Source organism: Alligator mississippiensis, chromosome 2, assembly GCF_030867095.1.
Source record: "Alligator mississippiensis isolate rAllMis1 chromosome 2, rAllMis1, whole genome shotgun sequence".
Classification (NCBI taxonomy): domain Eukaryota; kingdom Metazoa; phylum Chordata; order Crocodylia; family Alligatoridae; genus Alligator; species Alligator mississippiensis.
The window spans coordinates 144,339,211-144,354,402 of NC_081825.1; the positions used below are offsets into that span (position 1 = coordinate 144,339,211).

At 42.0% G+C, this 15,192-nt stretch overlaps 1 protein-coding gene across 4 annotated transcripts in view; it reads right to left on the bottom strand.

Moving 5' to 3' along the window:
* ANTXR2 (ANTXR cell adhesion molecule 2) overlaps positions 1-15,192 on the bottom strand; it is a 196,122-nt gene that overhangs the window by 143,891 nt on the left and 37,039 nt on the right. For all 4 annotated transcript variants that reach the window (XM_059722225.1, XM_059722224.1, XM_014604003.3 and 1 more), the window contains exons 8-9: positions 11,927-11,987; positions 10,542-10,637 (exon numbers count right to left, since the gene is read on the bottom strand). In XM_059722225.1, the coding sequence (XP_059578208.1) occupies positions 10,542-10,637; positions 11,927-11,987 (157 nt within the window). The remainder of the gene's footprint in view (positions 1-10,541; positions 10,638-11,926; positions 11,988-15,192) is intronic.

The window sequence follows — 15,192 nt, forward strand, 5'->3', positions numbered from 1 at the left end:
TCTCAGTTGGAGAAGTGGGGTGTGCACTGCCATATGCTTCTGTCTTAATGGTAATTTACATAGATTGTTTTTTATTCCACTGTTATGTCTGGCAGGTTTCCTTTTCAGCATTCGGTAATGGTTCTTTACAAATGTTAGGTAAGACATCTGCCGAAATACAGTATCTAACCCCAAAAGAACCTACAAACTTACTGCTTGCGCTGCAACCACCCTGACAAGGAACTCCAAGTTAACAGAGGCTGCCCCATACCAAGAGCTCAATTTTGTCACTGCTCTTCCCACTGAACAATATGCATTAGATCCACTTGGCTTGCAAGTGGTGGGATTTTACTGAGAAATGTGCTTTGTTCTCTTCTGGCTTTTTTATTTAAAAAAAAAATCAGCTGCAAAGCATATTTGGCATGTGCCAGACATTTTGGTGAATGTGTGCATTTAATGAAAGAGGACAAAAGGAAAAAGAAGGAAAAATGAGTAGGATAAAAAGCTATTGGGCATAGCTGCCTGCGTGATGGGTCCCTGGCAGCATCTTTCATGGGACTGCCCTCCTCTTCTTCTAGCTGTCCATGCTCTGACAAACTAAAACCTGGGGGCAATGTTCTTTCTCTTCTGTTGGGTTCTGGTTTGACTGACTGTCCTTGGTGAGGTGGATGCACTACATGCTACACAGTACTCTGCCATGTCATTCCTATCCCTTGGTCTTTCCACTGATCTGATGGCTTCCCAGATACCTCTGATAAAATTAGGTAAAAGGAAAGGAGCCTTGACCAGAAATTTTCTAACAGATGCTGGCAAGACTTCTGGGGGGAGGGATTCACTGTCTGCTATGCTGCAACATGTGCTAACACTGACACTGGCCACTGGCTGCATCTACACGAGTGGCAGACTGCACAGTTGTTACTGCACATTTAATACATGCATAACCAAGTGTTAAATGACTGTGCAGTAACTATTGTTACTGTGCAGTAGCATCCCCGGCAGGGATTTATTCAGATGCAGCTACACAGTAGCTCATTACACTGCACAGCAGTGTTGCATTATGGTTAGTGCCCACCAACGCTACTGCATGGTAGTGTCTTATGTAGACACACCTAGTGGGATGTAATATGCTATCACATTCTGTTTTAATAATATTTTCCATCCACTTTGCACAGGTATAAGCTATGACACTGTGCAATACAATTGGTGTCAGAGTCCTGCTGTTTAATGCTGGCTTGATAAGCAACTGGTAATTCTAGAAGAGTTATTAGGATCTGATGCCAGGAATTAGTAGCATTCATGCCATTGCATGTTGTTAGTATTGTCAGCAATAAATACTAACTAGTTAACTACAGCATTAATCCCCAAAGGAAATGATGAATAATGTGAAGATTGCAAAAAAATATTGAAATATCTTCATAATCACAAAATACACACAGATCCCTACTTATTAGCTTCCAAAAAGAAATTTTCAAACCACTGTATGGCTCTTAAATAAGCCACCTTACATTTTTTTAAGGTAAGAAATAGTTGCTATTGTTATTTTAGAGATGGTTAAACTGAGAGATAGGGAACTTACATGAAGTGTTAGTGACCAAAAAATAAATCAACAGCATGGTGGAAATAAAACCCATGAGTTTGGATCACTAGCAACTATATATAAACATTTGGGCTGTACAAAGCTTCAGTCACTGATTCGATTCACTGGAGATTCAGCAGCCAAATCTCCGAATCGAATCAGGAGACCCTTTAATCTCTCCAAATCGAATCGAAACCCTTCAAATCAATTCAGAAATATTCGGTGATTCCGATATAGACGCAGCTTTAAAAAAAGCCAAAAAAAAAAAAAAAAAATGTACATACCTCAAGGTACCAGGCGGCTCATGAACACTGTGATGCTGGGGCGGATGGAGTGTCCTACAGGAGCACAGGAGGCTCCCCAGTGTGCTTGGCAGAAGACCTGAAAGTGGACCAGAAGCACTTCCAGTCCATTTCTGGGTCCGCCAGGGAGCTCACACTCCTGCCCCACCCTGGCTTGGCAACTGGTGCCTCCTGGGTCTGGGGGGCCAGATCCCCCTGAACTCGATTGCCAAGCCGGGGGGGGGGGAGAGGGGGGGCCGGCGACATACAGGGCCCCACTGCACGCTTGGCGTTAGACCCGGAAGTGGACCAGAAGTACTTCCGGTTCACTGCCAAAAATGCAAGGGGGGGGGGAACGGCACGTTCTCGTGGGTTGCTCCATCCACGCCAGTATCGCAGCTGCATCTGGTACCTCGAGGTATGTAGAAAAAACATTTAAAGCTATATCTATGGCCAAATCACTGATTCTCCAAATCAGCAAAGAATCTACACAGTCGGATTCAGCAGAAATAGAATTGGGGACAGTGATCCAAATCAACAAATTGAAACACTGTCCCCGATTCAGGCCAAATCTGAATCGAATATGGCCCATTTCACACACCCTTAATAAACATCAATATCTGAATCCAGGCTGCCCAAATTTCAGATTATTCAGCTTTCAGATATATTTCTTCTAAATCCAAAAAATTGCGTCAAGAGTAAATAAAATGTATTTTTAGATAAGCAAAATGTTTTAGGAATTCTCCAGGTCACCTAGATAACTGTCATTTTACCTACATGTGGAAGAATTACTCTACCAATTTATGAACTGTGGCCATCTGTAATGTGGAATACAGCAACAGATTTATATAGTCTGGGCAATGCAGCACTATAGTTCAAGACAGGAAATGAGAAGATCAGTTGCAAGTGAAGGAAAACGTCATTACCCAGTTTGACTTTAGCCGGAACAACTGGGGTAGTACACTTGCTCTCACAAGCACTTCTCAAAGATCTTTAACAAACTGCAATGATCAAAACTTCAGTCCAGGCACAGATTATATCCAGAAGAATGGTGTAAGCACACATGGTGTGCAGTAAAATTGGAATTTGGGAAAAATGAGTGCATTGTATAAATTAGAAACTACTCAAATTCCTTTTGTTTTACTTTTTTATATCCATTCTTAATTCATTTTGCAGCTATTTTGTTTATCAAGACATTTACTACCTGAGGCAAAAAAAATGAAATGTAAATCTACTTGCTCTTCACTGTTTCTTGAATACTAAAAACAGGAAATGTTACAACAAAGGCTGATTCTCCAATGTCCTGTACCATGTGGAGTCACTGTCATTGGAGGAAAGTGGACATGAAACAAGACCAAATTAAAATGCCAGTCATTTACACTTGTGCAAAATGTGTGTGAAAGGCAAGAAAAGGAAATGTGTGCAAGGGGCAAAGCAATGCAGGCACTGCTTATACTCAGAGCTACTACCACCACTGATAAGGTGGCTTAGCCTCCTGCTATATGCAAAACCTACACTAACAGGAGTTTTCTTCCACATGAGTTGCACCATCTCCCCCCTAAGTGACAGAAGCTCTGCTGGCAAAAGCCTTTGCCAGAATAACATGGCTACAGGGTATGATCTTTTCACCTCCCTAACCAATATACCATATCTACTCAAACATAAGATGACCATGAATATAAGACAACCTCCCAAAAATTAGATTTTATATGTGGAACATCTAGAATTTTTGTTATAATTTTACAGGTATAGAACTGAATTATTGGAGGTTTGCCCTGAATGCGTCTCCCTCCCACTGCTACAGCAGGGAAAATAAAGTTGGGATCAGGTAGCCCCCTCACCTTCTGACACCCTGCAGTCCCTTCTCCACCTCCTTACTATTACTTCAATAAGCTCAAGGAGAGCATGGTCTAAGGAGTAAAATTGAAAACACTGACCTGGAAATGAACCTGCCTGCAGTAACTTGCATATAGGAAAATCATTACAGGTACTTATAGACTTAGTTCATCCAGAATTGATGCATTTTGTCTCTTTTGAAACTGCTTCAAGGTTTAGCACAGGCACTCTACAAACACACTTTTAAGCCACACTTTTGTACCTACTTATAGAGAGTACAAACTATGCATGATATCAGTCCAAAGCCAAAAACTCATGATTTACCACACTGTTCATTGGACTGGACCCCAGCATTTCAATTATGCGCGTGTATGCCAGATATCTCTCACAAAGAATCCACATGCTAATTAGCCCCCCACTCATGACTGGAATCAGGTGTTCTTGTCACAAGTCCTGGGATCCTCCAAAAATGTATATGCAGATGAGGCCCAGGGAAACCTGGTCTGCCTCCACTTCAGGGAGGGTAGGGCCACACTAATCATGTGATAGGCTGAGAGAGGGAGTCACAAACAGATTTTGAGTAAGATGTTTGGGATCTCGTATGGCAATGTCTGCCAGACATTTAAAAATAGTTAAAAAGCAGGAGTCACTGGAAATGGGAAAGGAAGGCACAGCTCAAGCACAGAAGTAAAGAGGAAGTTGAAATGCAGTCAATGTAGTAGCTCACCGTGGTTGAAAAGGAGTCGGTGCTAAGGCGGACTGGATCTGTAAGCTGGCAATGGGAGCAAAGATCTTACAAACTGTAAAATATTTTGCAGGACACCCCCTGAGACCATGGCAGGTGTTCATGCTGACCAATTGAAGACCATGGATTGTGGACCAATCCTGGTTCTACAATATTCTGAATGAGTTCCACAGCATGTATGGGCTACAGAATGATGGCCCTGTGACTATCTCTCACCACAGAAAGATACAAGAGGTGGCGAGAGCTAGGGACATACTATCACCCATGGACCTGTACCCCAGTGATGGTTGCTAAGCTGTGTAGCAGATCTTCCACAAGGACCTGCAGAAAGACCACAGAGACCTGAAATGGCTGACAGCCCACTGAGCTCTCCCAATGAGAGCACAGAGAGGTAGACCAGCTGCCCTATGGAAATCTGCCAAGGTACCACAGAAACTGTCAACCATGTCTCATGGCTCTGCTCATATGCCAAGGAGGTATGGAAAAAGGTAAATCAACTCTGTGAAATGGTGGCAGGAATCAGATGGATGACAAGAGGGATAGCACTGTATTGCCACCTGACTAAACACCAGGAAAACCCAACAGTCAGTTTCGATCAGTTCATGTCCTGTGTCAGGAGCACCCTGTGGAAGTCCAGGAACCTCTTGATGTACAAGCACATGAATCTTGAGGTGGCAGATTGTGTTAAAATGGTTCTGAGTGAACTCCAGTCCTACTATTCGAAATCTGTGGGAAGGGATGGGAAGGACGCAGCCAACACCGCCTGGCAAAGGGAGGGTTTGCACAGGCTCTTCAAAGACACCCTAGAAGGGAAGCGGACAGTGGTAATTGTCACAACCCAAAGTTGTGATTTTTTGTTTGTGTGCGCGCTTCGGCACCGCTAAATTATTTCCCGCCAATTTGTCACTTTCTTTGCACGGTAGAGTTCTCTGCTGCAAGAGAACTCTGGTGCAACGGGGGATTTCCCGCCAGATTACAGCTTCTTTGCAGTGTGCATCTCTTTTGCATCGTAGTGATACACACTGTAAAGAAGTTCCTGCCATTTGTATTAGGATTCACGCCACGTTATTGGCCAATTCCTAATATAGGCACACGTGGTGGCTAGCGATAGGCTTGCTAGCCGTACAAAAGGCTTGGGTAGTTTCCGCACAAGCCAAAGGAGGGAGGACGAGAGAGATTCTGTGCGAAGATCTCCAAGCACTGCGGACCCTCGCGGACCCGACGCGCCTCCCCTAAGCAGGCAATAGAGGCAATAGAACCGAGCCTACGGAGCTTTCGCTTCTCGCCTCTCCCTGTCGCCGAGCGCAATCCTAGACGTATCCCTTTCCTGTAACTTCGGACCCGCGGAGCCTAAGTAACTCCGCGGAAACTTTTCGAACCCAACTTAACCGGACCCACGGAGCCTAGCAAACTCCGTGGGAGCAATCGATTTGTCAGAGTCCTCCAACGAGGATTCAAGCGGGAGCTGTGCCTGGAAACCTGTCCAGCCTACACCAATACCATCTTTGGGTGTAAGTAAACAATCTTTTCAATCAACCATTACGCCTCCGTAACTAATTCTAACTCGTGTGTGCTAAACCGCCCCGCGGTTCTCTCCAGCCCCGCGTGCCCGGGCTGCTGGCCACAGCCCGTGTGCAACGAAGACAGGTTCGGTATGACCCTGGTTCGCCCCCAGCTCGCCCATGGCGGCCAGTATGGGATCGGAATCACCGCCGCACATGGCGACGAGGGCGGGATCGGGGCCCGGCCCGCACAGTAATGAGGAGGAAAATGAGGCAACTGGCCCAGGTGACAGCGATAATGACAGCAGCAGTTGAGTCAACAGCAAAAGCAACAATGACAGTGAATGAACTGAGATTTTAAACTCCATAATCAGGGCTAGGACTAAGAGATGGTGTGACTGGGTCAGATAAAGGACTGAAGATGGGTGCATGGGAGTGCAAGTCTGTGGGTACACTTATTGTAACAGGTGCATGGGTTTTGAATGTGGATTAAGGTATGTGAAGAAAAGTATGCTAGATGGTGTGTGTATAAAACTTTCTATGTAAATATATATAGACATATGTTTTAAAAAAATAAATAAATAAATAAAAATAAAAAATGTGCTCTAGACTAAGGTCTCCCCCAGCTAAGATCTAGTGTAGTTCCTATTGAGAATGGAGACCTGTCCATTGCACTGAGGGCAGACACCCCTATGAGAATTTGCTATAGCCTCCCAATGGGTGGATCTTGGGTACACAATTTATGGTGATGGAGGATTGCTCTCTGACTCTTCCTCTAGATTGCTTCTATGGCCTTTTGGCTAGGGACAAGTAAGACTATGGGGCATCTGAACTCCAAGTCTCTGGGCCTGAGGCCTGCTTGCAGGATGCCTGCCCTGGATTTTGGGAGTATCTGAAGCCCCAGGCTGAAAAAAATCGGGGAAGTAGCATACTTGCCAGTGGTAGTGCCACACAGACTTGAAAAACTGACCTCTGCTGCTCAGGTGATAGAATTAGGAACTGAGACATGAAATTATATATTTTAAAAAATGCATTTACTCATTGGCGATTATGAAGACTGTAGCAACAAGTGAAAGGACTGGGGAATCAGGAGGGGGATTTGGGAGGGGAGAAGGGAAGAAGTCATGGAGGCGGTCCTTTGAGTGATTGTGATAGCTAAAGGTGAAGGAGACAGGTACACAGGAGCGCACTACAGTTATTATTGTAATGGGGATGAGGATGGTATAGCTGTGGTGTAGGATGGTGTAGCCTAAAATGTACGTTCTCTTTTCCTTGTGATGCATTTAACTAACTGTTTAAGAGTGGTAAAATATAAAAATATCTGACCGGTTCATCATTTTTAGAGCTTTCCTCACCAAGGTCTGCAGCCATTTACTCAGGGAGAATTCCCAATTATGTCAACTGGAGTTTGGCCCAAGTAAGGAGGAAAGATTGTAGGATCTTGTCAATTATGAATATGTAAAAAAAAAAACAAAACCCTTTAATGTAGGAAACCCCTAATGTGGGAACTGGGAAAAGTAGGTGAAAGATGCATTTATTTGTGAGCTCCTTTTCTTAAAAAAAACACAAAACAGCTCCCAGAAGTGAAAGTATGTGTTAAGTCCCTGCTACCCAGACCACCCAGCTACACAGGGTTCATTTTTCACATTGTTGAGCAGAACTTTCATGCAGGCATCAAGTTATTTTTTACCATTATTAGAAATGTTATAGCAGAGCATCCACAAGTCTTCTCTATCAGTCATTATTTCTGTAAATGGTAGCAACAATAAAATAATGGTTTCTACTACTGTTCTTTTATTATGAACTCTGATATGCACCTAATATTTGGGCTACAATGCTAACATTTCAGGTATCTTCAAAAATAAAACCAATATCATAGAACCTATGAGCCATATCATATTCCACCCAGTAGGCCTTTAAATAAAAAGTAAGCATCTAACCACAAGTCTGTTCCACTGTGTTCAAGTCCCTTAAAACCAGTAATGCAAAAGGTGTCTGGGTCCCCTTCTTCACTGTGTTTTGTGACTTGTCTAATCCTTTCATCTTTGCCTGAAGATGTCAATGATTTGTCAAGAATTTCAGCAAGGTAGAAGAAGATCACACTATGAGACTCAGCTGTCTAGGCATCAATCAAATGGGTGGTTGGTAGAAAGGGATCTGGCCCTATGCATCAATATACTCATGTGTAATGTATTAAAAATTGTATACATTAATATGTATGTATACATATGTTGGTATGTCTATACCAACCATACAGTTGGACCAATAATAGATATCAACCACAAAAATCCTTGTCGTTCGCATGCACATGGATCAATTTTGCAAAATTCCCCATTTCTTTCTTTGTTGGTTTTCTTAGGCCTAGTCTACAGTTTCAGCAACATATTTATTTTGATTACGAATGTGCTTTTTAGTAAACGAGCATTAAAAAAAACCCATAGTGTAGACACTTTGATATCAGTATGAAGGTACCTTATGCCAGGATAGCTTGATCTGCTTCCCGACCAACAATATAAGTAGGCTAGAAAGTAAGTATTTTTATCCCAGTATAACCATGTTCATTCTGGGCAAAAGGTCTGTCACTTCAGCTAAACCAGTTTACTTCAGTCAGCAAAGCATTTTAATGCAGACAAGGCCTTAGTACATTTAGGTCTCAATTCAGGGAGAGATTTAATCAGAAGCCAGACTTTAATCCTGCGTTCTAAAGTCTTGAATTCAGTGCAACTACTTGCATAGTTAGTTAAGCATGCACCATAATTTCATACATACAACACACACCTTCTTTCCAAAAAACAGTTGCTGAAAATTGGAGTGCACATTGTATGAGAGAAATACACTAAAGGCAGTTTCTGCCACTTACAAGGCAAATATGAAAGCAACTCTGCACATGATCCACACAATCCACTGATACTCAGTTACTTACTACAAGGAAAGACCATTTGTCCTTCACTCTGCCCTTCCAAAACAAGGTATGAACCTTATTCTAGGGTGCATTATGCAAGAAAGTATGGTTCTTCCATCCCTACCTGAGGAGAGATCTTCCTGCTATTGAAAGGTATTACAGGGATTCTTTCTGAAACTGAATTCTTCTCACTGGGTTACCTCCAGGGAACCAATGTTCTGCCTAAGTAGCCAGCCACATACTAAATATTAGGCCTGTGCGACACAGCTAGTATTTGCTTCAGATTTGGCTGATTCGGGGGACAGTGACTCGACAGTGAATCGGATTCAGAGATTCGGCCACTGCCAAATCAGCCAAATCTCTGAAAAAAACAGGCCTCATCCCCCACCTGCTCTCCAAGGTCTATCAATGGCTCCCCCACCTGGCCCCAGCATCCTGGCACTTTTTTTTTTTTTTTTTTTTTTTTTTAAGGTCCCACACTCACCAGCTCCTGCCAGGCAGGGGAACAATCCCCACTACCCCAGATTGCCCCACGCTGCATGGGAGGCTCTGCCACAAGCCCCCAGAAGTCCTGATGGCTGCTACAGCAGCCAGTGAGTGTGGGGCTTTAAAAAAACAGCCAGGACACTGGGGCCAAGTGGAGCAGCCTTTGATGGGGCTGAAAGAGTGGGCAGGCATCAGGAGGTGCTCAGGGGGGTTGGGGGCACAGGATGGGGCCTGGCAGGGGTCCCCCATAGTCCCCTGTTCCAGCCTCCTCCCCTCCCCGCCCCACTCCTACTTACAAGCATGGAGTCCAGGTCCAGCTCCCTGTGGCAGAGTGGGGGCTGCCCAAACCTCCAAAACTCTCCGAATCAATTTGGATCTTTTTATTGGTCTCCCAATTTGATCCAGATTCAGAGATTTGGCTGCCAAATCAGGCCAAATCTCCTCCAAATCAAAATCATCACTTGAAGCTTCGCACAGGCCTACTAAATATCTCTACAGTGAGGCCAGTGCAAGGTGAGTGGTGTTTCAGTCCCTGGGCCCCTAAGCAACCACAGTGACTAGAGGAGACACCCATCAGCAGATCCCTAGCTATACCCCCAATCCATCCTCGCTGCTCTTTACACCCATCTCAGCACACTGCTATGCCAGAAAGCCACAAGAGTGTCATGCAGAGTGCTCAGTGTCATGAAGAAGCACACACTCTGTGAATATCACCGAACTCTGCACAGAATCACAGTAATTCCACTACCAGGTGTGGATGCCTGATGCTTTTATATAGAAAGTGGGTTTGCTACTGTATTCAAACAGGTGCAGCATTTTCAGTGATGAGACAAACCACCAAAAAAACTCAAGTGTGGCCTAGAATAGAAATGGGAAGCCTTCAATCTTTGGCCTCTTTATGGAGAATACCAAGAAATCTGTCAATTGAAACAAATTGTGGTGAAGTTTCTAGGCATTGGGCTGACATGACTTATTTCACACATTCTACAGGGCAGCCAGGCATCGGTACCAATCTGCAGCTAATCCAAACCTGTACTGTATTCAAATCATTTATACTCCATTACTAACCTCTGAACCATCCTAGTTCCTTCCTTTATTTTTTCACTTCTTTATTTTCATATTTGTATAAAATGGGGAAAGCATGAAAATTCACAACTATAAAAATAAGCGTATCACAAAAGACCTTTGGCTTATCCTGTATTCACCACAGTTTATTTCAGATGTTAATACTTACTAATTATAGTGCCATTTATAAAGTAGGTGCAGGTAACACTATCCTTGTTTCTGCCCAGTTTGAGGCCGCTTCCTCTGAGGACAACTTGAAACTCCTCTAAAAAACAAAAATCATCTGTCAGTGCTTGTGGGAGGGGCCAAATTTAGATTAGCAGTCATCAGGGGTCTAGTCACAAAACAGGTTCAGCACAGGTAGTAAGATTTCACCATTACTCATGCTACCTTGTTAACAGGTCACAACTGTGCCTCACACTTGAGCTAACTTCTGGAGAAGGACTAGAAAGAACTTCATAATGTATAAGCAATCACTTTAGATGGAAGGCTAGTCCCACCTAGCAGCTGCAACTTAAGTGATTAGCCTATTCTGCAATATACAGAAGCTGGGTCTTGTATAAAGCTCACTCCTCATTACTTCAATAAATTTTGGGTCACACCCTCTGACAGCACTGGATAGAGACTGTCTTTAATCAGTGTGGATAATAACCCCTAAGTTACCTTGAGTCAATACAAAGTCTAAGCCATTGGTTTGATCAAATAACTCACTAAGTTTTGTAATCTTTTACAAAACAGCTGAATTAAAATTTGCAATAACCTTATTTTGGTTGATTTCAAAGTGTGTGTAGATTGCAAAACCATAAAGAGGAAGAGGAAAAAAAACTGATGGGCTGCAAGCTTGAGCAGCTTTCTTTGATTAGTTGCATAATTTCACAGAATATGTAAGGCCATCTCTAAAGAAAAATGCAGCTTGCCAGCTCTGTCCACCATACATAGCAAATGTCAGATAAACAAATAGTGCTAGGACTATATTCTACTTTTGAAAAAAACAATTAACATCACTGGAAAGACAGAATTATCTTTATCTGCTATAAAATATATATGTAACTTTAAACACATACTTTGATCTACAGCATTTGACAAGGCAGAAAACTGGATAATACGTAAATAAATTAGGTTTGAGAACAGCATGATGTATATAGTGTAACACCACATAGGGATATCACTGAAGTATATTTATAAAGTGCCTGGGACACTAAAGTTCAGAACTATAGCAGGAGCTCCTAGGGGTTATTACAGTACAACAAAGTATTATTAACAACAATATGTATGTTTGAAATACATGAGAAGAGGTTGAAAAGTTGCTTGCTTGCTACAGCTCTGAAAGTTGGTGCTGTCTCAAAGATCTCACACAGCACAGATCACCAAGACTTAAGGAGTCAGAAAAAAGTTTCCTTGAGGAATCCAAAGAAATAAAAAGGACTTCCTGATTCTTCTGTAATTCCTCTTCTTTTAGTTGTCATATGGAGTTTGATTTCCACATTTTACACAAAAAGGAAAACAGCACTATAACTACTTCTTGTATACTATTTTCCTATTCTAATAACTTACCTCCCACACAAACACTGGACGGTTCCAAGTGTAATACCTCTGTACATGACTGTTCCAAGATCTATTGGAGAGAAAATATATATAGAGAAATAGAATATATAGAGAAAATATATATATAGGATTATGATTTCTGAAGGCAACATTAGCTGAGACCATATCAAATAGTAAAAGAAGGAATAATACACCTGTTTTTCTTAAATCAATGTGTACACTCAGAAAAATATTGCAAGTGGGTGTCAAAGTAACAGTTTCATCAACAAAAAGGCCTGATCTTGCAAACTTAGACACCTACATAATCCATACATATTTCTAAAGGTTTTTAGAATCTGAGTTAACATGTTACCTTGGGACTCTAGTAAAAAAAAATATTAATGTTTGTTTTTAGCCTTGGAATTTCTGTATGACCTCCTAACCTAGCTTCATCAGGAACCCAGGCCTATGGTATAAACTAATAGCTATATACAAAAAAACCTGATCCAAAACTCACTGAAGTCAACAGAAGCCTTTCAGTGAGCCTCAGAGCAAGCTCAAAGCACATATTCCAAGTTTTGGCACCCTTTCCTGTGTGGAGCAGAGCAGGAATTCACAGCATTTTCACGCATACTGGATTTGGTGGAGGCTTTTCCATTTCACTTGAACTACACAGCCACTCATACATGAACCACTCATGTCATGTTCTACCAATGGTGAAGGAGAAAATATTCTTTCGGTCTATTACCATTAAGCTTAGGAGATAGGAGGCAGGAGACTAGTGGTTTTGGGCTCAAAACCCTTTTTTATCGAGCAAAGCTTCAGACATTATCTTACAAACAAGTCAAGTAATATTTCCCCATTTTACAAATATGTGAATTTACCAGGCTACAAAAGGTCAGCAAAACAGAGCCAGAAATAGAATGCACATCTTTACTACAGCACATCCCAGTTTTATCCACTCAACCACACTGCCTTCATAATGAAGGTATCAAATATTTTGGCTAGCCTGAATGCAACCACTGATCTAAACACTCCCAGAAACAGGTATGGCTGTGTCTAGACAAAACGAGGGGCATGTGTGCACAACTTTAAAGCAGGTTAAATGCTTTTGCACTGCTTTAACGATGTTGGTGTTTGCACACATCGGCAGTGTATTGCGCAGTAAATCCAGCCATTGTAGCAAATTCGGTGGCATAATGCGCCTTAAATGACTTGGGGCGCAGCAAATTAAAAACTCCTACGAGGAATTTTAGTTTGCTGCCCTACAGCCGCAGAATGAAGCACCAGGCTCCGTGCAGCTCTGCAGGAAGCCCGTGCAGGCAGCCTGGCAAGGCAGGCTCCACCCAAGGGGAAAAGAAAAAAAAAAAGTGGTGAGCTTGATTCTCCCCACCCCTAGCTAACACAGTTGGTTCAATAAAATAAATCACTAAAAACTCTTGCCTCTGAGCCCACTTCAGTTAACTGGATTACTTGCCAGCTTATAATGGATCCTGGGAAAGTCAGGGCAATGATTCAGGAACATTTTCAACTGTGTTCAACTTTGGCCTAACTCTATTCCTATTAGAGTTAATAAGATTATTACCAAAATCATGAGCAAGAGCAGACTGAGGCAAACATAGCACACTTTTCTAATTCCCACTGTATACCAGTTTGTGAAAATTAATGTATTTTTGGGCTGGTGAGCTTGTTTGTGTGCTTTGTATGGATTAAGGGATGCAAGTTTCTCATCAACTTTTCCACCTGTTAATTATTTCTCTTATTGCTCCACCCCGTGTGCTGCTGCTTTCGACTCCTGCATCTCCAGGTCCACTACAAACAATGACAATTACAACATTGTTCATGTGCCGATTTCCTTTGTTCTTAAAAGCAAACCAAAACAAACCCCATAAAAAGCAGAAAAGATGCAGCTTAACATTACTTATCACTTAACGTGAACAAAAATGAGCTCTGTAAAGAGTTTAAGGTTAAATTCATCCCTTTGACACCAAGAATACCACAATTCCAGGAGCAAGTCTTGGAAAAAGTGACATCAAGTATGAAAAGTGTTTTGGGTTTGTTTTTTTTCCCAAAACTGCTATTAAAAATAACAATTGCCTTGATACAAACTTTCCGTATTTTAAATTATTTTCATCCTTGACTTGGCTTGAGAAAGCTTCACGAGATCTCCAAAACATCTTGGAAAAGACAAGGGTCTGGACCTTTGTGATTTCCATCTGGATTACTTAGCTTATAAAAGTGAGCTCACTGATAAAACTTACACAATTCATTTTGGCTTGCAAAACAGAGATATTTAACCTTGCCCTTCTATAAGATCCAAAATACTTTCTTCCCAATACTCAAACATCTCCAAAACCCAATGGCCTGTGTTAAGGAAAGATGCCGTAGAACCCATTCAGTTAGGTTTGGGCACCCCTTGTGAAGACGAGGATTTGCAAATGTGAGAGAGTCTGCAAAGAAAAGCTGAAGCCAACAGCTGCACAGGACTATTGAGGTGCTTCAGCTAACTCCTACACTTATCTCAAAGGACACTATTTTTCCAATGAACTATGAAGGAGCATGGCTACAGCAATAGCTGAATGGTTCATCCTTAATCCATCAACCTGCTACAAATGTAACAGGTGCAAACTACCCAGGTGCAAATGACCGAGCTTCTACTGTAACATTACAGAAATCCATCTTTTCCTCCAAAAGCCACCATTCTCCTCCTTGAAGCTCCTTCTGTATGTCAACAATCATTTTTCAAAACACCACACAGAGCACAGAAAAGCAAAAGAAAAAAGAAATATTCAGTGATCATGCGAAACTAGTATTCTTAGGAACCATAATGGGAACAAATTTCTCACTCGGTTGTCTTTCTTAAGAAATAAGTTTCATCTTGCTTTAGTTCTCTAATTTTATCAGAAAACTGGGTGATCCATCAAAGCCATCCTTAAAAACAGGACTAATTTTCCATCAGCTACTGAGTGGAGATAACAAATACTGTCCATGCTATGCATCAGCACATAATGCCAGAGTTCAGAGGCTTTTCTCAGAAGGGTAAGGCACTTGGGACCATCATGGGAAAATGAGAACAGTCTCACAGACCGGAAGTTACAGCCATTCTGTCACCCATGAGAGACGCAACATATATTCTCCTTTAAAAGATGTACTGGTGCTTCTTATGCTCATTACCTCTCCCCTCTCCTTACCTCCCAAATTTTTTTTTTTTTTTTTTTTTTTTTACATTCTTATCTCCTTCTCCCTCTTCTCCAAATACTATTCCTTACAAGTGAACAAGGTGCACTAATGCTCCA